Raw genomic sequence first — 22,681 nt, 5'->3', positions numbered from 1 at the left:
ATTTTTTTTTAATATCACACTGCATTTTCCAAAATATTTGATATATTTTTAATGTTACACAATACTTAATATTTTTTAATGATCCAAAATACTTAATCAATGTTTTATTTACTTATATATTATATTATAATTGATTTTTTTTTTTTATTATCACACTGCATTTTCCAAAATATTTGATATTTTTTATTATCACACTGCATTTTCCAAAATATTTATTTATATTATTTTTTTTTTCTTTTTTTTTTTTTAATGATATGCTTTAATAGTCTAAAATAATTATTTTGATCCAATAAAAAGATAGCTTTAAAGCTAAAAAATCTTTTATATGTCTTTATGCTAAAAAATCCTCGATAGCTTTAATGCTAAAAATCCTCGATAGTTTTAATGCTAAAAATTCTCGATATTTTTTGATAATATTTTTAATTATTTTTTATTTTTTATACTATTGGCCACTCTTTGTAAAGAGTGTTTCCAGCTCTAGGTTAGTATATTAGAGCCGAATGGTTAATTATGTATCCCACCACGCAGAATACATAATTAACCACCATATTGATAATAGTGTGAAGTGAAGTGTAGTGTGTGTGTGTGTTTTTTTTGTGGTTAATTATGTATCCCACCACGCAGGATACATAATTAACCATATTGATAATAGTGTGAAGTGAAGTGTAGTGTGTGTTTTTTTTTTTGTGGTTAATTATGTATCCCACCACGCAGAATACATAACTAACCACCATATTGATAATAGTGTGAAGTGAAGTGTAGTGTGAAGTGAAGTGTAGTGTGTTTTTTTTTTTTTTTTTTTTATATATTAAATTTTTTTTTTTTTTTTTTTTTTTTTTTTTTTTTTTTTTTTTTTTTTAAATTGGAATTCCCCGGGGGGGGGAAAAGGAAAAAAAAAAATTTTATGAAATTTTTTTTTTTAATAACCTTTTTGTTTTTTTTAAAAAAAAAAAAAAAAAAAAAAATTTTTATTTTAAAATTAATTAATTAATTAATCTATAACTATTTCCTAATTTATTTAAACATCAATTCCAAAATAAGTAAAATTTATATTGCAAAAAAAAATGTACATCTGCTACAATCAAAATTGGTAATAATTTGAAACAGGGGAGGTTTTTTTTTTTCAAAATTTTTTATTTTTCAAATAAAATAAACACATCTTCCTTTTAAAGAAATCATTTTCCATTTATATTATTTTATTATAATTAATTTTATAATGTTTTGTAAAAAAGGAATAAAGTAAGAATTTGGTAGTTCATTATATGATAATCAAATTGGTATGATAGCTGAATGAAAAAAAAAAAAAAAAAAAAAAAAATTTATTTAATTTTTTTTTAAATTTTTAACTTTTTTTTATTTTTTTTTAATTATGCAAATTTTTGTTAAAACACTTACTGGTAAGACCATTACCCTTGAGGTAGAAGGCTCAGATACCATTGAAAACGTTAAAACTAAAATCCAAGACAAAGAAGGTATCCCACCAGACCAACAACGTCTCATTTTTGCTGGTAAACAATTAGAAGATGGTCGTACTCTTTCTCATTGCAATGAGTGCTTTTTTTAAATTTTTTTTTTTTTTAAATTTTGAATTTTATTAATTAATATTTTTATTTTCCTTTTCAAAAACCTTCACAAAACCATATTGATAAATCTAATATTATGGTGCTATTTTTCACTTGTGTTGATGCTTATATGAGCAGGTTGATCTCTTTCGTACATCACCATTAATCTAAAAATATAATATTATTTTCTTTTTTAATTAATAAAAACCTCAACCAATGCAAAAAAGTCGAATTATTGTTTTTTTATTTTTGATTATCCATTTTTTTCGTTTTTTATAAAATCTTCCAGATAGTCCAAAAAAGATAAACGATAACGATAATTTTTAATCACTACTTTTTTCCTCTTTTTCTTTTCTTTCTTTCAAATTTCTCTTTTTCTAATTTTTCTTTTTCTTTTTCTTTTTCTTTTTATATAGATGATCAATAAATAATGTATATAGCATAAATAAAAATAATAACCAAATAACAATAATGACAAACTATTATATATTGAACATATAAAAGAAATTTTATTAAATCCTAATGATACATTTTAGATTAAGGGAAAAATAAATTAAAATCTTAATAAATATTTTTTTTTTTAAAATAAACTAATAAACCTTTTAATACTAAAATAAAATTTAAATGAAATACTATTTAATATTCCAAAAACTCTTATTTTTTTTTTTTTTTAATTATTGTTTTTTTTAATCAAAATTATTTTATCTTATTGGATTTTATTATGAAATAAATTTCAAAATAAAACATTAACAAAAATTCAATAAGGTAGGTTTAATACTATTGCCATTAGTCCACTTATTAGGTTATCACAAATAAATAAATAATTGGTAAATATAAAAAAAAAAAAAAAAATTTTAAAAAAAATAAAATAATTTTTTTTATTTTTTATTTTTTTAAATTTAAATAATTTTCATATTTTTTTTATTTACAAACGAAAAATGGCATCAAGCAATACACCACTTAAACTAATTGTTGATGACCAACCTTCAAACTCTATATCTAAAAAAACATCAGTTGCAAACCTTAGTTATAGATTTATGCAAAATAATGATATTACAATTGGTGATATAATTTATATAGTCTCAGTTAATAATAAAGATAATATTAGTAATACTAATAATAAATCTGATGAATTACCATGGGAATATTTTAATAATAATAATGATAATAATGATAATAGTGAAAATGACTGTTATTGTTCAATAATGACAGCATGGCCATCACAAAAATTATCACATACTCATATACAATTAGATTCAATTCAAAGAGAAAATTGCAATGTTAAAATTGGTGATTCAGTCTATTTATATAAAACACCACATCAAATTATAAACATAGAGTCATCAAATAAACCAACTACAGTAAATTTAGATTGCGACGAAATTCAAATTCAATGCGAAACTCCATCTCATCAAAAATATGTTTCGCAACTATTTTCATTTGGAATGCTCCAACCATTAGTTCTATCACAAATAACTGGTAGATTTTTTATAAAAAATAATATATTTACAATTAATATTAGTAATAATTTAATAAAATTTAAAATAATCAATTTAATAAATAATAATTATAATAGTAATAGCAATAGTAATAATAAAAAAAATGATGATAATGATTTAAATATAGATTTTAATAAATTAAATTTAAATGATAGCGATAATAATAATAATAATAATAAAGATTTTATAAAATCAATTTTTAGAATATATAATAAAACAAATATTAAATTAATAAATCAAAAAAATACAATTAATAATAATACTAATAATAATAATGTTAACAATAATAATAATAATATAAAAAATAAAGATTTAAATTATGAATTAATTGGTGGTTTAGATAATCAAGTTAAACAAATTAGAGAAATTATTGAATTATCATTTTATAAATCAAAATTATTAAATTCATTTGGAATTAAACCACCCAAAGGTATTTTATTATATGGTCCACCAGGTACAGGTAAAACATTATTAGCAAGAATTGTATCAAATCAAACCAATGCAACACTTTTTACAATCAATGGTGCTGATATTTTAGATAAATTCTATGGTATGACTGAGAAAACACTTTTAAATATTTTTAAAGAAGCAAGTCGAAAAGCGCCATCAATTATTTTTATTGATGAATTAGATGCACTATGTCCAAAACGTGAAGAAAATAGTAGTGAAGTAGAAAAACGTGTTGTTGGGTCATTATTAACATTAATGGATGGTATAGCAATTGGTGGCGGTAATGAAGAAAATGAAGAAGAAAATGAAAATAAAAATAAAGTTATAGTTATTGGTTGCACAAATAGACCTGATAGTATAGATTCAGCATTACGTAGACCAGGTAGATTTGATAATGAAATCGAAATATCCATACCAAATCAACAAGGTAGAGAACAAATTTTAAAAATTTTCCTTTCAAAGATTCCAAATCAACTAAATGAAAAAGAAATCAACTTTATTTCATCAAAAACCCATGGTTTTGTAGGTGCAGATATAGAATCATTATGTAAAGAAGCATCATTAAAATGTTTTAATCGTATAAAAAATGAAAATTTATCATTATTTTTAAACAATGAAAATAATAATGGATTAAATTCAATTTTAGAATTAATTAAAGTTTCTATGGAAGATATGTTATTAGCATTAAATCAAGTTAAACCATCATCAATGAGAGAAGTTGTTGTAGAGATACCAAAAGTTTATTGGAACGATATTGGTGGTCAAGAACACATCAAACAGAAATTAAAAGAAGCAATTGAATGGCCTCTTAAACACCCAGAATCATTTATTAGAATGGGTATTAAACCACCAAAAGGTATTTTATTATATGGTCCACCAGGTTGCAGTAAAACATTGTTGGCAAAAGCTTTAGCAACCGAATCTGGTTTAAATTTCATAGCAGTTAAAGGTCCAGAATTATTAAGCAAATGGGTTGGTGAATCTGAAAGAGCCGTAAGAGATATCTTTAAAAAAGCACGTCAAAATGCACCATCTATTCTTTTCTTTGATGAAATTGATGGTTTGGCAATCAGTAGAAGCGGTGAAGGAAGTGGAGCTGTCGAAAGAGTAGTAAGTCAATTATTAACTGAAATGGATGGTATACAGCCATTAACCAATGTAACAATTATTGGTGCAACCAATAGACCCGATATTATAGATAAAGCAATACTTAGAGCAGGTAGAATCGATAGGATTTTATATATCTCACCACCAGATTTTGATGCAAGAAAAGAAATTTTTAATATTCATTTAAAAAAAGTACCCCATTCAAATGATATCAATGTTGAAGAACTATCAAATTTAACTGATGGTTATAGTGGTGCAGAAGTTACATCAATTTGTAGAGAAGCCTCCATTTGTGCAATGAAACAAGATCTAAATGCAAAACAAATCGAAATGAATCATTTTATTCAAGCAATTTCAAATGTAAAAAAAGGTATAACAAAAGAAATGTTAAATTTTTATAAACAATATCAAGAAAATTCAAATTTACAAGTTTTATAAAGAAGAAATAATAAAATAAATTTTATTTTATAAAAATAATAACATTGTTTTTATAAATATTTTTTAATAAAAAAAAATGAATTTAATCTTTTTTTTTTTTTATTTATTTAAATTATTATTAAAATATTATTGAAACATTTAATCATCTCTATCATCTTTTCTTTCATCATCATTATTACCTGGAGATGAGGTACCACTGCTATTATTACCATTATAATTTTCTCTATTTGGTGAAATGCCTCTTGGGGATGGGTCTCTTCTTGGTGATACATCGCCATCCCTGCTATTTGGTGATCTTTCTTCATCTCTATTGTTATTACTACTATTACTATTACTACTTTGACCATTGCCGTCAAAATCTCTTTCTCTATCTCTATTTGGTGATCTTTCATTATCTTGATTACCATTATCATCAAAATCTCTTTCTCTTCTTGGCTCACCATTGTCATATCTTCTACGTGGTGAATAATTACCATTTCTGCCATTATATGGATGAAATTTTAAAGTGCCTTTAGTATCTAAATAATTTGGATTTCTTGGTCTATATAATAAATTGAAAAAAATTTTAAAATTAATAAATTTTTCATGTTTTTAAAATAAAATATTTGATAATTACTTTTCAGCACAATCACGAGCAAAATGACCTGGCTTTCTGCAATTGTAACAAGTTGAATCAATTTTTAAACCTCTATCACCACCTCTTCTATCGTCTCTGAAACGATCATGGCCACCTCTTCTGTCATCTCTGAAACGATCAGTTCTGAATCTATCTCTACCACCTTCATAACGATCTCTACCATGATCTCTACTATCTCTATGGTGATGATGATCTCTATAATCTCTATGGTCTCTATCTCTATTACCACCATGGTCTCTTGGATGATCTCTACCACCACCACCATAATCTCTTTCTCTGTGATGATCTCTTTCTCTATTGCCACCATGGTCTCTTGGATGATCTCTACCATTATAATCTCTTTCTCTATGATGATCCCTTTCTCTATTACCGCCATGGTCTCTATGGTTATCTCTGTTTGTATATGATGATCCTCTTTCTCTTTCATCATAGGATGATGATCTTCTTTCGCCATCATAACCACCGCCACCACCTCTATGGTTATCTCTATCTCTGCTGTAACCTTGATCTCTCATACTTGATGCTGTACCACCACTACTATAAGAACTATTATATGAGCTATTCATTTCTTTTTTTTATTATTATTTATTATTGTATATTTATAATTTTAATAATGTGTAATAAATTGATAATGATTATTATTATTAAAGAAATTTAGCTTGGATAAATACACCTTGAATATTTTTTGAGAAAAAAAAAAAAAAGAAGAAATATTTAAATTTTTAAAATTAATACTTGATATTATTTGAGTTTATTTTCTTTTTTTTTTGTTTTTATCCTTATTGTTCTTTATTATTTATAAAAAATAAACTAATATTATTATATAAAAAAAATAAAAATTCCATAAAAAAAAACTATAATATATAATTTAACCAATATTCTTTTTTTTTTTCATCCATTATTGATTATTTCTATCCATGTCCATTCTCCCATAAAACCATAATTCTTTGTCCATGTCCATTACAATAATAAAATGATAATAAAAAATAATAAAAAATTCCTTTTTTTTTTTTTTTTTTTTTTTTTTTTTGAAATTTGTTTTTTTTTTTACCTTTAAACAGACCTCTTTTTCTTGACAATTGAATCTATTTGATTTATATTTATTTGGTTTATTACTGTGAAATTCTAACCCAAATATATAAAAATGATGATATATCTTTTAATTGAAAAATTTCTATAAAAAAAAAAAAAAAAAAAAAAAAATTTTTTAAAATTTTTAATATTTTTTTAATATTTTTTTTTTTTTTTTTAATTTTTTTCAAGTTTTTTTTATTTATATTTTTTTTGTTTTTTTTTTATTTTTTTTTTAAATCCCCCTATTTTTTATTATTATCGAACTTCCAATTTATAATATTTTCATCCTATATATATTCATATCAATATTTATAAATATATATTATTTATTAAAATTAAAGATCCAACACCTTTACTTGTTGTTGTTTTTTTTAAAAAAAAACCATTTATATATTTTAATTAACGTTTATAAATTTAAAATTCCCTCCATAAAAAAAAAAAAAAAAAAAAAAATCATAAAATTTAAAAAAAAAAAAAAATTTTAAAAAAGAATCATTTTTATTTTATGTAAAGACAATGGATAGATCAACTAATAACTCAAGACCTAGATTTAGTGTCACAGGAAATAGTAATATTGGTTTAAAAAGGCCAGCAAATAAAACACCAGGTAGAGCATCAATACAACAACCATCATACTATTCTAGTTTAGCAAGTAACACCAATAACAATAACACCAAATCCTCAGCAACTTTAAATAATAATAATAACAATAATAATAACTTTAATGATATAACTCCAATTAAACATAGACCATCCATCAGTGGTAATTCATCAAGACCAAATTTAAATCAAACATCATCAGCCACTTTACCAACATTTTTAAATGAAGGAACTAATAGCAATACCTCATCTACAAATTCAGCCCCAACACTTAATAATACAAGTAATTTTTTTAATAAATTTTTTAATACTCAATCACAACCAACACAACCATCGCCACCAATAAATAATATAAACAATCAATCAGATTATGAAATGATGGACTATCCAAATGATTCATATATTTCAAATACCAGTACCAATAAAACTAAACTAAATACAACACCACCAACAAACAATATAAATTTAAGAAATAGTAATAATATTTTAAATACACCAAACTCTTTAAATAACAGTGGAATATATTATAATAATACACCTGCCAAAACTAGAAAAAAACCATTTACAGAAAAGATTAGAGATGTCGTAAATTATCCAATTGATAAATTAGACGAATTTCAAGAGGTATTTTTATCATTCAATCACAGCAAATTTTATAACACTTGGGTTTATGGTTTAGCACTATTTTTAAACTTGATGCTTCTAGCCTATTCAATTGACCTTTTAAATAACTTTTTTGCCTTTCTCCTTTTCGTTGCAAGTATTGGAAATACAATTTATTATTTCAGTTCAACCAAAACTTCATATCTTTATAGATATGATAGTACCGAATTTAAAAGTCCAAATATGTCAATCGCTCAAATTGAATCCCCAACTGGTTCAGTTGACAATGTAGTAGTTTTAAAATCTTGGGAACCAAGTAATTATTTTTTTTTTATTTAAAAAAAAACCATATATAAAATTTTAAACAATATTAATTTTTTTTTTTTTATCAATATAGAATTCTTTCCAAGAGTAATTTTTACTTTATTTTCACCACTTCACGTTTTCATTATGGTTGCTCTAGCTGGTCCAGAATTTGATAGTTTTGTAATTTATACATTAATTTCTGTTGTAATTTGTTTTGGTGTAAGTTATTTAAAAACTAAAGTTAAACTTCTATAATTATTTATTAATTAATTTTTTTTTTAATTTTTTTTAAAAAAATAGCTTCATTATCTTAATGAAAAATACAATCAATATATATTAGATCAAAATATTATATTTTCACAACGTGAGTAATTTTTTTATTTCAAACAGATAATCTTTATAATTCTTTTTTTTTACTAATTAAAAAAATATTTCATTTATTATAGTTTGTCAAGAATATAATCACTTTATGAGAGTAATACCAGAAACTAGAGAAAAATCATCACAAACTCCAGATTATAGATAGAACTAATAAAAAATATTTTTATAACTACTTTTATTAAAAACTAAACAATTTTTTTTTGTATTTATCTTATTATTTATTTTTATACTTTTTAAAAATTAATTCCTTGACATTAAAAAATTAAAAAAAAACTTCTATTGAGCGGTCATAATGTATAAATAAAAAAGAAATAAATATATTATAATAATACCAAAGATAACATGAAATAAAAATTAAAAATAAAATATATGTATTATAATATTTGTAATAAATAGTAGTATACATCCATATTTTTATGTCTTGTTTAATTAAATATTATTAATAAATGATATTAGTTGATACCTAATACTTTTTAATTATTTATTTATTTATTTTTACTACAATAGTTCACATTTTCATTTCTTAATTAAATAAATGTTAAATTATTATTAAAATATAAAAATTAAATTTTTTATTTTATTAACATAAATTTCTTATTATAGAGGTATACGAGATGCTATAGGGAAAAAATAATATTTTTCATTTGGAGTTTCTGCACTATCACTTAGCTTACTTGTATTTGAACTTTCTGCACCATCTCTTGACTCTCCTGGTCGATGGCATAACTTTTCAATACCCCCTATTTTACAATGTCCCCCTAATTCTTTGGATGATTCATACAACTTCAAATATAATACAGTTTTACTATTGGTGTTGTGGCTATCCTTGTTGGGAATACAATTTAGAAACCTTTCATATTTGTTGCAATCTACACCTTGCAATAATCGAGAATTGAGTAGACTTTCGAGAACTGCCATTTGTTTACGTTCTCCAGATGATAAAATCACCCAGCCATGTTTTACATTTTTAATTTTATTTACTTCAATATGTGTTTCAACGGTATTTTTTGTTTTGTTTCTTAATTCCATTGTTTTATGTGGGTCAATATTACTAGTGTATTTTAATACCTTTTTGTTGAAGCTTGATTGATTTAATATCTGACTGTATTCTACAGCACCTGCAATCCCGATATAAAAATACACATTTGGAAATGTTTTGTTAATAAAATTTATCACTTTCAAACATATAACTGTCATTTCATCAAGAGTATGGTCTACACCTAAACATATATCTTTTATACGATGATGCGAGAGAAAAACCTTTTGTTCGATCAAACTTAAATGATCCTGATTATCAACTTGGATACAGTCTTTTATTTCTAACATTTTAATAATTGCAATATTGAAAAATAATTTAAAAAACTAATAAACAAAAAATATTAATTGATAATAAAAAAAATTAAAATTAATAATTAAAAAAAAAATTAAAAAATATTAAAAAAAAATTAAAAACTTAATTAAAAACTTAAAAATATTAAAAAAATTAAAATAAAGCTTAAAAAAAAAATTCAAAACTTAACCACCCATTCACAAAATTTTCTATATTTTATATATATATATAATAAATGTTTTTAGAAAAATTTTAAACCATTTCCTAAATTGTTATATCATTATTTTTTTAAACTTAAGTTTTTTCTTTTTATAAAATAATAGAATAATTATTTGTTGATACATGTATTCCAGCATCATACAAATGAATGTTCTATTTTTAATCAAACTAATTTCATTTAATATATCAATATTTCTATTTAAAATCATTTCTCCAATTGGTGTACTAATTTTCTTTCTTTTATTTCAACTACCATATGTTCGATTTCAAAATGATAGATAAAAGTATTTGAATCAACCAATCCCCATAATAATTATAAATATTTAAATAATATTTTATTTAAATAATATTTTATTTAAATACTATTACTGGTGATTTTGATATTATAATAATAAAATAATAAATTTTAAAGCTTATTATTTGCATTATTTCATGTAAACTTAATTTAGTATCGTTATAAAAAAAACCCGAAAAAAAATTTTGGAATATTTTATTTTTTTTTCAATAAAATTTTTTTTTTTTTCAACCTATTTTTTTTTTTTTTTTTTTTAATTATTTTCTTTAGTATTCACCACTGTATGTATAACCATATTATTTTTTTAATAACACAAACCAAAAAAAAAAAAAATTAATAAATATAATCATAAATATAATCTCATGTTTAACATTTATTAACAATTTTTTTTTATTTCAACCAATAAAAAAAATGAAATTTATATAAATAAAAAAAAAAAATAGGTTTAAGCACATATACTTTCAAACATGTCTATGCCACCAAAGAAATTAGAAGAACAAGTTCCACAACCACAAGTTAACAAAATCAGTATCACCTTAACTTCAAGAAACACCAAATCTCTTGAAAAAGTCTGTGCTGATATCATCAGTCTTGCCAAAAACAAGAAAGTTAAAGCTAAGGGTCCAATCCGTATCCCAAACAAAGTCTTAAGAATTACCACCAGAAAATCACCATGTGGTGAAGGTACAAATACTTATGATAGATTCGAAATGAGAATCCACAAACGTGTTATTCACATCTTATCAACTCAAGATTTTGTTAAAGATATGAACACCATCTCAATCGAAGCTGGTGTTGACGTTGAAGTCATCATGGACAAAAAAGAAGCCAAAAACTAAATAGTTAGAAATTAATTATTTAAATAAATTCTTTTAATTTTTTTAACCAAATTAATCCTTATTTAAAAACACATTTGTTTTTTTTTTTATTTCTCGTTTTTTTAAAATACATATTATATTTTGTCACTATTTCTTTTTTTTTAAATTTATAATTTTTTTATTTTCATGATCATCAACAATGATTCTACATTTAAATAATTCAGAAATATTGTTAATCTGTGATAAAATATCTTTTTTTTTGAGCCTCTTCAATAGAATATATGCCTCCACATTTTTTTTTTCTTTGCTACCAATTTTTCTCAGCAGACATAATCAAAATATAGAATTTCACCCACAATTTTTGATTATTTATCTATTTTTTTATCATCAGCGATATCAAAACTTTTTTCAAATGTCAAAAAAGTATTCACATTTTGTAATAATAAATGCATATTTTTTTAAAAGAATTTCTTTTATGTTAGTGTGAATATATTAATGAAAATATTGAATATAATATATCTTTTAATAGTTTAATTCTTGGTAAACAAAAAATTTAAAAAAAATTAAAAAATAAATAAATTGTTTAATATTATTTATTTTATTTTATTATCTTTTTTATTTTTATTTTTTTTGTTGAAAAAACTAAAAAAAAAATCAAATTTGATTAATTATTTTTTTTTAAAAATTTTTTTTTTTTAAAATTTTCTTTAAAATTTTTTTTTTTTTAAAAAAGTAATCAAAATCTGTTAATACTTTGACTATTGTTATTTATTATTTTTGTTTTAATTTTAATCATATATCTAAATTTTTTTTTTTTTTTTATATTTTTTTTTTTTTCATTTTTTTATTTTTATTTTTTTTTTATAAAAATTTTATTTTTTATTTTTTTTTTTTAAATTTTTTTTAATTTTTCATTATAATAAAAAAATAATTTAATTTAAAAAAAAAAGAGAATAACAGATAGATTAATAAACTAATAAAAAAAAGTAATATAAATTCATAGATAGATTAATAATAGTAATAGAAACAATAATATAGATAGTTGTCTCTTTTTTATAGTAAATTAAAAGATGGCTTTACCACTACCATTTAAATTTGATGTATCAAGATTAAAGGCAAAAATTGATGAAGTCGAAGATATAACCAAAAAGACATTTCATGCAACTGTTGGGGTCGGAGCAATGATATTGGGTGTAGGAGAGAGAGATTCAAAGAAAGAGAATAAAACACAATATTATATGGAATTAATAAGTGATAGCAAACCATCATTAACAGAAGAAGAGTTTTTAAAGATTACACCAGAGGGATTTTTTGATCCAACTTTTGATACAACTCAGTTTATATTGGATTTACTACCACCAAACGTCGGAAATAATTCAGCAGAATTCTCAACCTTTTTAGATACCAATGTTAAACAGTTCTCCAGGGCTATGGATTATGTAAATTCAAGATTATACAATCGTGTACGTGAAAACTATACAGAATTTGTTCAAGGTATGTCTCAAATTCATGAAATTGGTGTAGAGCTTCAAAGATCTACTGTAATGTGCTCGAATGGTCGTAGAACATTGGCCCAAACTAAAAAGAATCTCACCTCGACTGCTTTTATTATCATGTCAAAATACACCAAACGTAATTTACTTCAAAGAATGTATGTGGATCTTTCACAAATTCGTGAAATCGTCCATTTAGAGCGTTTATTAAAGCAAACACTCTCTGACGGTGATTATCCTTCAACTATCAAATATTATTTAGAGTGTCGTAAAACAATAACTCAACATCTTCACTATAACTGTGTACCAGATTTAGATAAAAATTTACAAGAAATCTATCATGTAGTTCAAGAGCGTATTGATAAAGATTTCTTTAATAGCTGTAGAGATTTTAACTCTACAACTTATCAAAGAGTTTTCCAAGCGTAAGTTGTTAAAAAAAAAAAGATAATATTTTATAAAAATAGGAATATATTAATTATTTTATATATATATATAGTTATAAATTATTAGGAAGAGCAAATAAAATTCTTGATAGATTACAAACCTATTTTGTTGATCCAATCGAACCAGAAACCAGAAATATTGTTTATTCACATGTATTATTATCAGAAGAAAATGTTATTAACCCAGAAAGAATTAAAGGCCTCAGTTATAAAGAATTATGTAAAGAATTAAAAGATGAACATTTTATTAATTGTCTTTTAGCAGTTTTCGAATATTTATGTGATGTTATGACAAGTCTTTATTTAATGAATCAATTTCACATTGATAATAGAATGTAAGTAGTATATTTGTTTTTATTTATAAATTTCTTTTTTTTTTAGATTATTAACTATTTTTTTAAAATTTTTGCTATAAAGTCATGAAGGAAGTAAAATTTTCGAAGATATTAACTCTGCACTAACAAGATTTAAAAATACAATTTGGGATACTATGCAAAAACAAGTTACACATTTATTAGCACCAAGAAAATTGTCAAATTTCAAAATTGATGACTTTTTATTAGTTTTAAATTCAGTTACAAAGATTAGTGAAATTGGCGAGGAATTTTCAGGTCATCCATCACATAAATTAAAACAATTAATTATAAATCAAAGTAAAACCTATTTAGATAATTTCCACTGTAGTCGTATTGAAGATCTTCGTACAGTATTAGAAAATGAATCATGGACAAGTATTCCAGTCGATAGTACTTTTAATGCAAAGGTAGAGTTAAGACTTCACAAAAAATCAAAAGTACATACTGATCGTTTACATGGTGATCATTTATTCCAATCTATTAAAACAAAAGGAAACCCATTCTCCCAATTAATTTCGTATAAAAAGAATAGACTTCCATCAACACATACTTCACCAACCATTAAATCACAACCAAACAATAGTAATAATAATAATGCAGCTGTACCAAAAGTCCAAGCCCCATCAACCAATGGTAATAAAATTGAAATTGATAGTGACGATGAAAATGAAGAATTAAAACAAGAGTATATTCAAGAGGATATGGACAGTGACGAAGAAGAGGAACATAAAAAGAAAAAGCAACAACAACAGCAACAACAATCTCAACAATCTCAACAACAACAACAACAAGAAAAGATTATTTTGGTATCATCAGCTACAATTGGTTTTGTTAGAAATATTGGTAAATATTTAGAAATGATGGAAATGTTACCACATATCTCCACCGATATTTTCAACTCAATTTGTCAACTTGTCGAATACTATATGTATACAGTTTATTCATTTTCAGGTTATTTAGATCCACAAGGTTTTAGTTTAGAAGCTTTAACAACAAAGATTGAAAAAACAATCTCTGAAAGACAGTTCGAAGATCTTTCATTCACCAAACCTCACGTTTCAAAATTCATCAACAAAATGAAAGAAAGAGTTGGATTACCCCCAACCAGTATTGCCACAAGTACTGCTAGCACTGTAATGTCAGGTATCTCTGGTATTACAAACATTACAAATATGAATCCACTATCGACTCTCTCAAATCAATTTAGTTTATTAAACACTTCAATTAAAAATATAGCTTCAAATATTAATTCACCAAGTTTATCAGCAAATAACTCTAGCAACAATCCTTATTCAAATAATATACCACCAATGAACCCAACTCCAACAACTATTTCAAATTCTACACCATCATCAACATCACAACCACAAGATCAACCATTGTTTAAATGGATACCAGCAAGAATTAATTATTTAGGTTTACAATTAGGTGATCCAGAACAATTATTTAATTTGCCAGTTCGTATGGTTGCTATTGAATCACTATCATTTATAGCCGAAGCATTGAATGTATGCAGACCAGTATTTGAAAATCTTTTACCACCAAACCAAACCGATAGCATCAATGAATTCTATAACAATATTATTGAGATTATCCCAGGTCTCCAAGGCCATCTTGTTAAATGTACTATTAGTGCTGTATTCACACATCAAGCTAGTCCACAATTTTTCTCAAATACCATTGCAAATAACAAATGGGATGTTAAAGTTGGTAACTCTACCAAGAGTCCATATGTTGATGCTTTTGTTAAAGAGTTTACAAAACTCTTTGCTAAATTGGATAGATGTGTACAACAGGCAAATCAATATTCAGACATTCCAGTTATCACTCGTTCACTTCGTAATCGTATTGTAGAGTTATCATTCGAATACTTTATTCAACAATTGGTAGATGGTTATTCTAAAATTAGAAAATGTACAAATGAAGGTCGTGCCTCAATGATTCAAGATGTTATGAGTTTAAAATATGGTCTCGAAAAAATTTCAAATGGCGTTAAAATTCCAAATATCTCATATGCCGAAGAATACATTAAAGCATTTTATCTATTACCAGCCATTGACGACCAAGCCGTCATTGAGTGGACTCAAACCCACGACGAATATCCAATTCGTTATATAATTAATCTCTTAAATTTAGTTAAAGTTTCAAAACCACAATTATTTAGTCAATTGGAAGAAATGGATCGTAAAAGAAGAAATAAATAAATAAATAAAAAAACAAAAAGTTAAATAAAATTAAATAAATATTATTTATAAATATAAAAAACTATATTTTTTTATTCTTATTTTTTATCTTTAATCTAAAATTGCTTTTTCTCTGAGATCTTTTAAAAATAATTGAATTTTAGAAGCTGGAATAACCATAATTAAACCTTTTTTAAGTAAATGACCAGATAAAGTCCATTTGGCACCTTTGCCATATTGATATGGGATATCGAACATTGCCCATGCTGATGCATGTTCTTTAAAATATTTATCCTCACATTTCATATATACTTCAAGACCTTCTTCAATATCGTCCTCATTTGATTGTGATTGAGCTTGGTTTTTATTGTTTGTTGTAATTTTTTTTGATTGATTATTTGATAACTTTGATTTTTTATTTGCTTGTTTATTATTACTTTCATCTTCGTCATCATCTTCATTTAAACCCTTTGGTGCCTCCATATCCTCTTCACTTGGTTTAGCTGTAACACCAAAAGTAGTGAGAACTAAATAGTTTTTAAAATTGTATGCTTTATCGTCGTGTTTTTCTTGCATTAATTCGACATCAAATTGGATGAATTGGTAAATTGGATGTGCTAATTCGTTTGGAATATTGATAAATCTTTCACTAAAGAACATACCCAATTGATTAGTTGATGAGGTGGATAATAATTTTGAAAGATAGGATTTCATTGATTTCTCTTTAAGTTTTGGATCGATGTATGATTTTTCTGGTGATTCTAATTTTTCATTAATGTACTCTAAATAGCCTTGAATGGTTTCTTGTTTTTTAACTGAATTGTAATTTAAAATTGAAATAAAACCATATGGGTCACCACCTGTACCATCTACATGAATACTTCTACCAAATTTCTTTTTGGTTGCTTGTTCAATAATTAACTCTGTTAATTCGCCTGGATTGAATTTAGATTGTTCTTTGAATGGAATTAATCTAACAATCATATTTTTAATGGAATGATAATCACCCTCTACACATGGTACAATATCAAAATCGGCTTGAATTTCATCAAAATCCTCTTCGTCATCATCTTCATCACTACTTGGTACAACTCCTAAATCTTCCTCTTCCTCTTCAGGTTCTGACTCTGATTCGGATTCGATTTCTTTTAATTTTCTTTTTTCTTGAATTTTTTTCTTTGGTTCTTCAACAGTTGTTGTTTTTTTAATATTTGTTTTATTTGATTTATTATTATTTACATTTTTATCACTATTATTAGTATTGAGTTTTTTATTTGATGTATCTTTTTTAACTACATTTGATGGTGCTTTGGTTGTGGTTTTTTTAGCTGGAGCAGTTGAAGGTTTTGGTAATTCGACATTAACTTTGGCTTTCTTTTTTTCAACTAATTTTTTTTTGGTGGTTGTTGGTGTTTCAACCTCAACACTAATTGAGGCTTTCTTTTTTTCAACTTCTTTTTTTGCTGGTTCTTGTGGTGTTTGGTTTTTTGATTTCTTATTCATATTATTATATCTGGTGGGTGTTATATGAAATGATAATAAAAATGAAAAAAAAAAAAAAAAATTCGTTTTTTTCATTTTTTTTTTTATTTTTTTTTTTTTTATTATATTTTTAATTATTATTTTTGATAATTATTTTTGATTTATCTAATGTAGCTACACTATCATTCTAATGAATCTTTGAAATTTCGAAAAGGTTGTTAAAAATTGAAGTGTTTGATAGATGGTGAACGAAAATAAAAAAAAAATTGAAAAGGAATTTGAATTTAAAAAAAGATTTTAAAAGAATTAATAAAATTTTTATTGAATTTAAAAAAGATTAACAGATAAATTTTTTTTCAACACAACACACACAATGCCATACCCCACTATTATTTTAACCCACATTTTTTTTTGTGTGCTGATTAATATGTATTTTTGGTGCAATTTGGTGTAAATAAATATTAAATATATTAAATATATGTATTATGTATAATATTTTTAAATAGAAAAAATATTATTAATTTGGTGGTGATGATTGCACACAAAATAAAATCGTACACAAAATCTAAAGATTATATCATAGATTCTAAAATAGGTTATTGTTTTTATCAAATAAAAAAGTAAATCATAATAACAAATATAAAAACAAAAAAATTATTTTTTGAAAAATATTGTTTTGGTAGTAGATCTAATTTCTGTAATTATTTAATACTTTTTGTACAATTACTTAAACTTTTCCTTTAATATCAATTTTTATTTATTTTATTTTTATTTTTATTTTATTATTTATTTTATTTTTTTAAAAATATATAAATACTTTATTTTAAAAAAACCCATTATAATTTTATTACTTGTTGTTTTTTAATTATTTATTTATTTATTTATTTATTTTATCATATATTTAATTATTTATTATAAAAAAAAAATGAAATTATTATTTATTTTATCTTTAGTATTTTTATTTATAAATATAAGTTTGGGTCAATCTAATGATTGTTCAAGTTCACTATCCAAATATTTTACAAATAATATGAGCTCTGTTAAAGTACAGCTTGTAGTAATAAGACCTAGTGGCGATGTGGTTTATGCAAATAATACACTTTCAAATAACTTTGGTGTATTAACTAATGGTAATAGTTTTCCAGCTGTTTTTTCATCAAAGATCTCATGTACAAATGGCAAAGTTCAACTTTTCGATGTAGCTCAACAAAAAGTTTCTTTTAATGATAGAGCAGGAATATTGTTATATTCAGATGGTAGATTAAATCTTACACCAACCTGGGGTAGTTCATGGAAATTAAACTTAACATGCACAGGAACCGGTAGTGGGGCTATTAATTACGGTTGGACCACTGATGGTAATTTAATAACTCTTCAAATAATAGAATAAAATAATTAAAATAAAACTATAAAAATAAAAAAAACTATTTAAACACCCACAAAAATCATGATTGAAAAAAATATTTTAAATTTTTTTAATATACATCCATATATCCATAAAAATTGCTGGGATATTTTTTTTTTGTTTAATTTATAATTGTGAGGTATGCAAAAAAGGTTTAATAAATGTTTTCTAGAAGTTCAAAAAAAGATTCCATTAATTAATTATGTGAAAAAAAATTTTATGATTTTTTTTTATTTAATTTTTTACTTTTTTTTTTTTTTTTTAAATATTTTTTTTTTTTAAAATTTTTTTTTTTTAAAAATGAATTTGAAAAATATATTTTTTTTTATTTTTTTTTTAATTACAATTTATTTAATTTTCTTTGGAACATCAAATAATAAAATAGAATATAAAATGTCAAAAGCTGTTTGTGTATTAAAAGGTGAAAAAGTTAATGGTGTCGTCAAATTCACTCAAGATGGTGAAGGTAAACCAGTTAGTGTTGAATACGAAATTGAAGGTTTAACCCAAGGTACTATAGTTTAATTAAATAAAAAGAAAATTTCAAAAGAATTTAATCAAGATTTCGAATATTAATATAAATTAAAATACTTCTCCTTTTCCCCTCTATTAATAAATAATAAAATCAATCATACCCCCCAAAAAAAAAAAAAACAATTGAATCAAATAATCTTTAGGTAAACATGGTTTCCACGTTCATGCCTTTGGTGATACCACCAACGGTTGTATTTCAGCTGGTCGTATGTATAGCAGATTTGTTCAAAAAAAGAAAAAATATTTAAATTTGGAAAACTAATTAAAATTATTCATTTAATAGCACATTTCAACCCATTCGGTAAAGCTCATGCTGGTCCAACTGCTGCCGTAAGTATAAACCATAATAAATATTTATCTTTTTTGTCATTTTATTAACTCATATTCTTTTTTTAAATAATAGGATCGTCACGTTGGTGATTTAGGTAATATTGAAGCCTCAGGTGACTCAACCACCAAAGGTACCATTTCTGATTCAGTTATCTCACTCGTTGGTCAACACAGCATTGTTGGTCGTACCATCGTTGTTCACGCTGATGAAGATGATTTAGGTTTAGGTGGTCATGATGACAGTAAAACTACTGGTCATGCTGGTGCCCGTGTTTCATGTGGTGTCATTGGTTGGACTAACTGAACCCCAAGCAGTAAAATGTAAATAATAATAAAATTTTTGCTTTAATAAATAATTATAATATAAAAAAAAAAAATCATTTCTTTTGATCATTATTTATTATGACTATAATATCAATTTTATCTTTACTTTGCAAAATATAAAATTTTATTTTTAGAATTAATTTATTTATCTTTAAATGACAAAAAATTGGAAAAATTTATCCCCATTACTTGTATTAGATTAACACATATTTGTAATTTTATTTTTACAAATTTAAATTTGTAATTTTTTGAATACACAAACATTTTTTATAATATAAAAAAACTATATTTGTTTTTTTTTTGATAAAAATTATTCCTTATATATCAGAAAGATTTATTTTTAGATTTAATTAATTATATATAATCAAAAGATTTTCAAAAAAATTTCAAGGGCGAAATGTGGATTATATATATGATTTCAATTATTTATTTTTTAAAATATAACCTATAATTATAATATTTGATTTTTTTTATTAAACTTTTATAAGACTTATATTTTTTCAAAACGAATTTAAAAAAATATTTATTTTAATATAAATATTAATTTACATACAATTATAAAATTTTTTAAAAAAACTTTTATAATAAAAAAAAATGAAAGTATATATAAATAACAAAATTTATTTTAAATCAGATCATCCCCAAATAATTATTGAAAATAATATTAATTTATCAAATTTTATAATAACTTCCTTAAAAGAAAAGGAAAACAAAATAATTTTAAAGGATGGAAATTTAAAAAGTATTTATTCATATGATTTAATAGATGCTGTTCAAAAGGTAAAAAAAAACAAAAAAAATTTCAGTGTAAAATAATTAATCTAATAAAATGATTTTTTAAATAGGTAGCAAAAGGATTTAATCTACAAGAGATAAATAAAAGGGATGTAGTAGGAATAATAACCCCCAATATATTAGAATATACATATTGTGTTTTGGGTGTAATTTTAGGTGGAGGTATTGTTTCTCAAATCAATCCCAATAGTACGGTAAGTGAAATAAAAAATACACTATCGACAGTAGAACCAAAGTTTATTATTATAAACTATTCAAACTATATTAGAATTAAAGAAAATATCAAAGATCTATTTCCTAAGTGTCGTGCACTTATTTTAATTTACGATTGTGACAATGATCAAAATATTAAACTTTCTACAGAATCTTCTTTTAATATAATACATATTAATAGCTTTATGGACAATGATGGTATATATAATGAAAGTTTAGCAGGAGTGGAATCAGACAATGATATAGCAGCCATTTTATTTTCGGGTGGTACAACAGGAAATTACAAAGGTGTTTGTCTAACTCATTCAAATTGCGTAGCAAGTATTAAACAAGTGATAGTATCTGAGTATTCAAAACACACAGAGCCTCAAAAAATCATTAGTTGCATACCAATGTATCATATGTTTGGGTTTATAACTATATTTTTATGCTGCATTGCATATGGATGTTGTTTATATTTTTTTAACAATTATAATTTAAAAAAATTATTAACTTTAATTGAAAAAGAAAAAATTACATTTGCTTTTATAATCCCCACAATAGGTATTGATTTAGCAAAATCCTTATTAGTTGAAAAGCATGATTGCTCTTCGCTTAAATCAATCATTTCTGGAGGGGCTCCATTTCCAGAGACTATTGTAAAAGATCTTCAAATGAGAATTGGGGTATCCATCAACAAAGATAATAAACCCATTAAAAACCTTAAAGTAAGACAGGTTTACGGATTAACAGAATCATCTGCGGTTGCCTTAACAAATCCATTTAAATATGAAACTTCATCATCTGGTAATTTAGTATCAAATATGATTTCTAAAGTTATTGATTTTGACAGCGGTGTTAACCTAGATGTAAATAAAATAGGTCATATATGCTTAAAAGGTCCAAATATTATGAAGGAGTATTATAATAATAAAAACGCAACAAATAGTACTTTCGATGATGAAGGATTTCTATTGACTGGGGATATAGGTTATTTCGATGAAAATGGTGAATTATATATCGTCGATAGAATAAAAGATTTAATTAAAAGCTATGGCTATCAGGTAAGTTTTTAAAATTAATTTTATTTTATTTTTATTGTTTTTATTATTTTTTATTAATTATTTTATTATTTGTTGATTGTTTTTATGTAGGTAGCACCTGCCGAGATAGAGTCTATTTTATTAAGTCACCCTAAAGTCCAAGAAGCATGTGTAATTGGAGTACCATCAGTTGAAAATGGGGAAGCACCAAAAGCCTTTATTGTTTTAAAACCAAACGAAAAAGCAACTAAAAATGAAATTTATAAATGGTTAAACCCAAAGATTTCACATTATAAGTCGTTAAATGGTGGTATTGTTTTTATTGATAGTCTACCTAAATCCCCTGCTGGGAAAATATTAAGAAGAAACTTAAAACTCCTATCTAAAATGTGAAATATAAAATAATATCTATATAAAAAATAAATGAATAATTTTTCGAATTTTTATACTCTATTCTTTTTTTATATAAATAATAATTATTAAATTTTATTAGTATACAAAATAAAAAAAATATAAAAAATTCCAAAATAGATTCTATATTAATTCTTTTGTATAGTTGAATTTGAAATTTTAATAACATTTTTATAAAAATAATAAAGTTTAAAAAAAGGCTGTAGTTTTATTTATATTTTCTATTTTTTTTTTTTTCACAGATTTATAAATTATTTTTGGATTTATCCAAAATTTTTATATTTTAATTTAAGAATAAATAAATAAATTATTATAACGGTGCTTTATACCTTTGATGATTTTTATATTCGCACCTCCTCAATAATAAA

General features: G+C 23.6%; 11 protein-coding genes across 11 annotated transcripts; 8 read left to right on the top strand and 3 right to left on the bottom strand.

The window, feature by feature from the left end:
* Positions 1 to 1,369: 1,369 nt before the first annotated feature.
* Positions 1,370 to 1,564, top strand: DICPUDRAFT_147574 (uncharacterized protein; the record flags this gene model as incomplete). Its single annotated transcript, XM_003283812.1, has 1 exon — positions 1,370 to 1,564. One exon carries the CDS (start codon positions 1,370 to 1,372, stop codon positions 1,562 to 1,564), a length of 195 nt encoding a protein of 64 aa, XP_003283860.1.
* Positions 1,565 to 2,500: 936 nt separating this feature from the next.
* Positions 2,501 to 5,056, top strand: DICPUDRAFT_147573 (uncharacterized protein; the record flags this gene model as incomplete). Its single annotated transcript, XM_003283811.1, has 1 exon — positions 2,501 to 5,056. One exon carries the CDS (start codon positions 2,501 to 2,503, stop codon positions 5,054 to 5,056), a length of 2,556 nt encoding a protein of 851 aa, XP_003283859.1.
* A 138-nt stretch (positions 5,057 to 5,194) lies between these two features.
* On the bottom strand, positions 5,195 to 6,259 carry DICPUDRAFT_147572 (uncharacterized protein; the record flags this gene model as incomplete). Its single annotated transcript, XM_003283780.1, has 2 exons — positions 5,195 to 5,597; positions 5,673 to 6,259. 2 exons carry the CDS (start codon positions 6,257 to 6,259, stop codon positions 5,195 to 5,197), a joined length of 990 nt encoding a protein of 329 aa, XP_003283828.1.
* A 1,024-nt stretch (positions 6,260 to 7,283) lies between these two features.
* On the top strand, positions 7,284 to 8,802 carry DICPUDRAFT_147571 (uncharacterized protein; the record flags this gene model as incomplete). The annotated part of the gene is made up of 4 exons (XM_003283810.1): positions 7,284 to 8,286; positions 8,368 to 8,495; positions 8,577 to 8,640; positions 8,723 to 8,802. 4 exons carry the CDS (start codon positions 7,284 to 7,286, stop codon positions 8,800 to 8,802), a joined length of 1,275 nt encoding a protein of 424 aa, XP_003283858.1.
* A 452-nt stretch (positions 8,803 to 9,254) lies between these two features.
* DICPUDRAFT_147570 (uncharacterized protein) lies at positions 9,255 to 9,983 on the bottom strand (the record flags this gene model as incomplete). Its single annotated transcript, XM_003283779.1, has 1 exon — positions 9,255 to 9,983. One exon carries the CDS (start codon positions 9,981 to 9,983, stop codon positions 9,255 to 9,257), a length of 729 nt encoding a protein of 242 aa, XP_003283827.1.
* A 968-nt stretch (positions 9,984 to 10,951) lies between these two features.
* Positions 10,952 to 11,388, top strand: DICPUDRAFT_91193 (40S ribosomal protein S20). Its single transcript, XM_003283809.1, has one exon. It carries the CDS (start codon positions 10,969 to 10,971, stop codon positions 11,338 to 11,340), a length of 372 nt encoding a protein of 123 aa, XP_003283857.1. The 5' UTR covers positions 10,952 to 10,968; the 3' UTR covers positions 11,341 to 11,388.
* A 1,001-nt stretch (positions 11,389 to 12,389) lies between these two features.
* On the top strand, positions 12,390 to 15,818 carry DICPUDRAFT_147568 (uncharacterized protein; the record flags this gene model as incomplete). Its single annotated transcript, XM_003283808.1, has 3 exons — positions 12,390 to 13,237; positions 13,312 to 13,593; positions 13,676 to 15,818. The coding sequence occupies 3 exons, from the start codon at positions 12,390 to 12,392 to the stop codon at positions 15,816 to 15,818; spliced, it is 3,273 nt and encodes a 1,090-aa protein (XP_003283856.1).
* Positions 15,819 to 15,908: 90 nt separating this feature from the next.
* DICPUDRAFT_147567 (uncharacterized protein) lies at positions 15,909 to 17,300 on the bottom strand (the record flags this gene model as incomplete). Its single annotated transcript, XM_003283778.1, has 1 exon — positions 15,909 to 17,300. The coding sequence occupies one exon, from the start codon at positions 17,298 to 17,300 to the stop codon at positions 15,909 to 15,911; it is 1,392 nt and encodes a 463-aa protein (XP_003283826.1).
* A 904-nt stretch (positions 17,301 to 18,204) lies between these two features.
* Positions 18,205 to 18,669, top strand: DICPUDRAFT_74818 (uncharacterized protein; the record flags this gene model as incomplete). The annotated part of the gene is made up of 1 exon (XM_003283807.1): positions 18,205 to 18,669. The coding sequence occupies one exon, from the start codon at positions 18,205 to 18,207 to the stop codon at positions 18,667 to 18,669; it is 465 nt and encodes a 154-aa protein (XP_003283855.1).
* A 343-nt stretch (positions 18,670 to 19,012) lies between these two features.
* Positions 19,013 to 19,925, top strand: DICPUDRAFT_45088 (uncharacterized protein). The gene is made up of 4 exons (XM_003283806.1): positions 19,013 to 19,195; positions 19,362 to 19,424; positions 19,502 to 19,548; positions 19,622 to 19,925. The coding sequence occupies exons 1-4, from the start codon at positions 19,078 to 19,080 to the stop codon at positions 19,850 to 19,852; spliced, it is 459 nt and encodes a 152-aa protein (XP_003283854.1). The 5' UTR covers positions 19,013 to 19,077; the 3' UTR covers positions 19,853 to 19,925.
* A 541-nt stretch (positions 19,926 to 20,466) lies between these two features.
* On the top strand, positions 20,467 to 22,295 carry DICPUDRAFT_26531 (uncharacterized protein; the record flags this gene model as incomplete). The annotated part of the gene is made up of 3 exons (XM_003283805.1): positions 20,467 to 20,652; positions 20,718 to 21,927; positions 22,018 to 22,295. The coding sequence occupies 3 exons, from the start codon at positions 20,467 to 20,469 to the stop codon at positions 22,293 to 22,295; spliced, it is 1,674 nt and encodes a 557-aa protein (XP_003283853.1).
* Between the last annotated feature and the right edge of the window lie 386 nt (positions 22,296 to 22,681).

The sequence above is a fragment of the Dictyostelium purpureum genome (assembly GCF_000190715.1).
Source record: "Dictyostelium purpureum unplaced genomic scaffold DICPUscaffold_14, whole genome shotgun sequence".
NCBI lineage: Eukaryota > Evosea > Eumycetozoa > Dictyosteliales > Dictyosteliaceae > Dictyostelium > Dictyostelium purpureum.
Note: the sequence above shows the minus strand (reverse complement) of the source record. Positions and strands in the feature narration are given on the sequence as shown.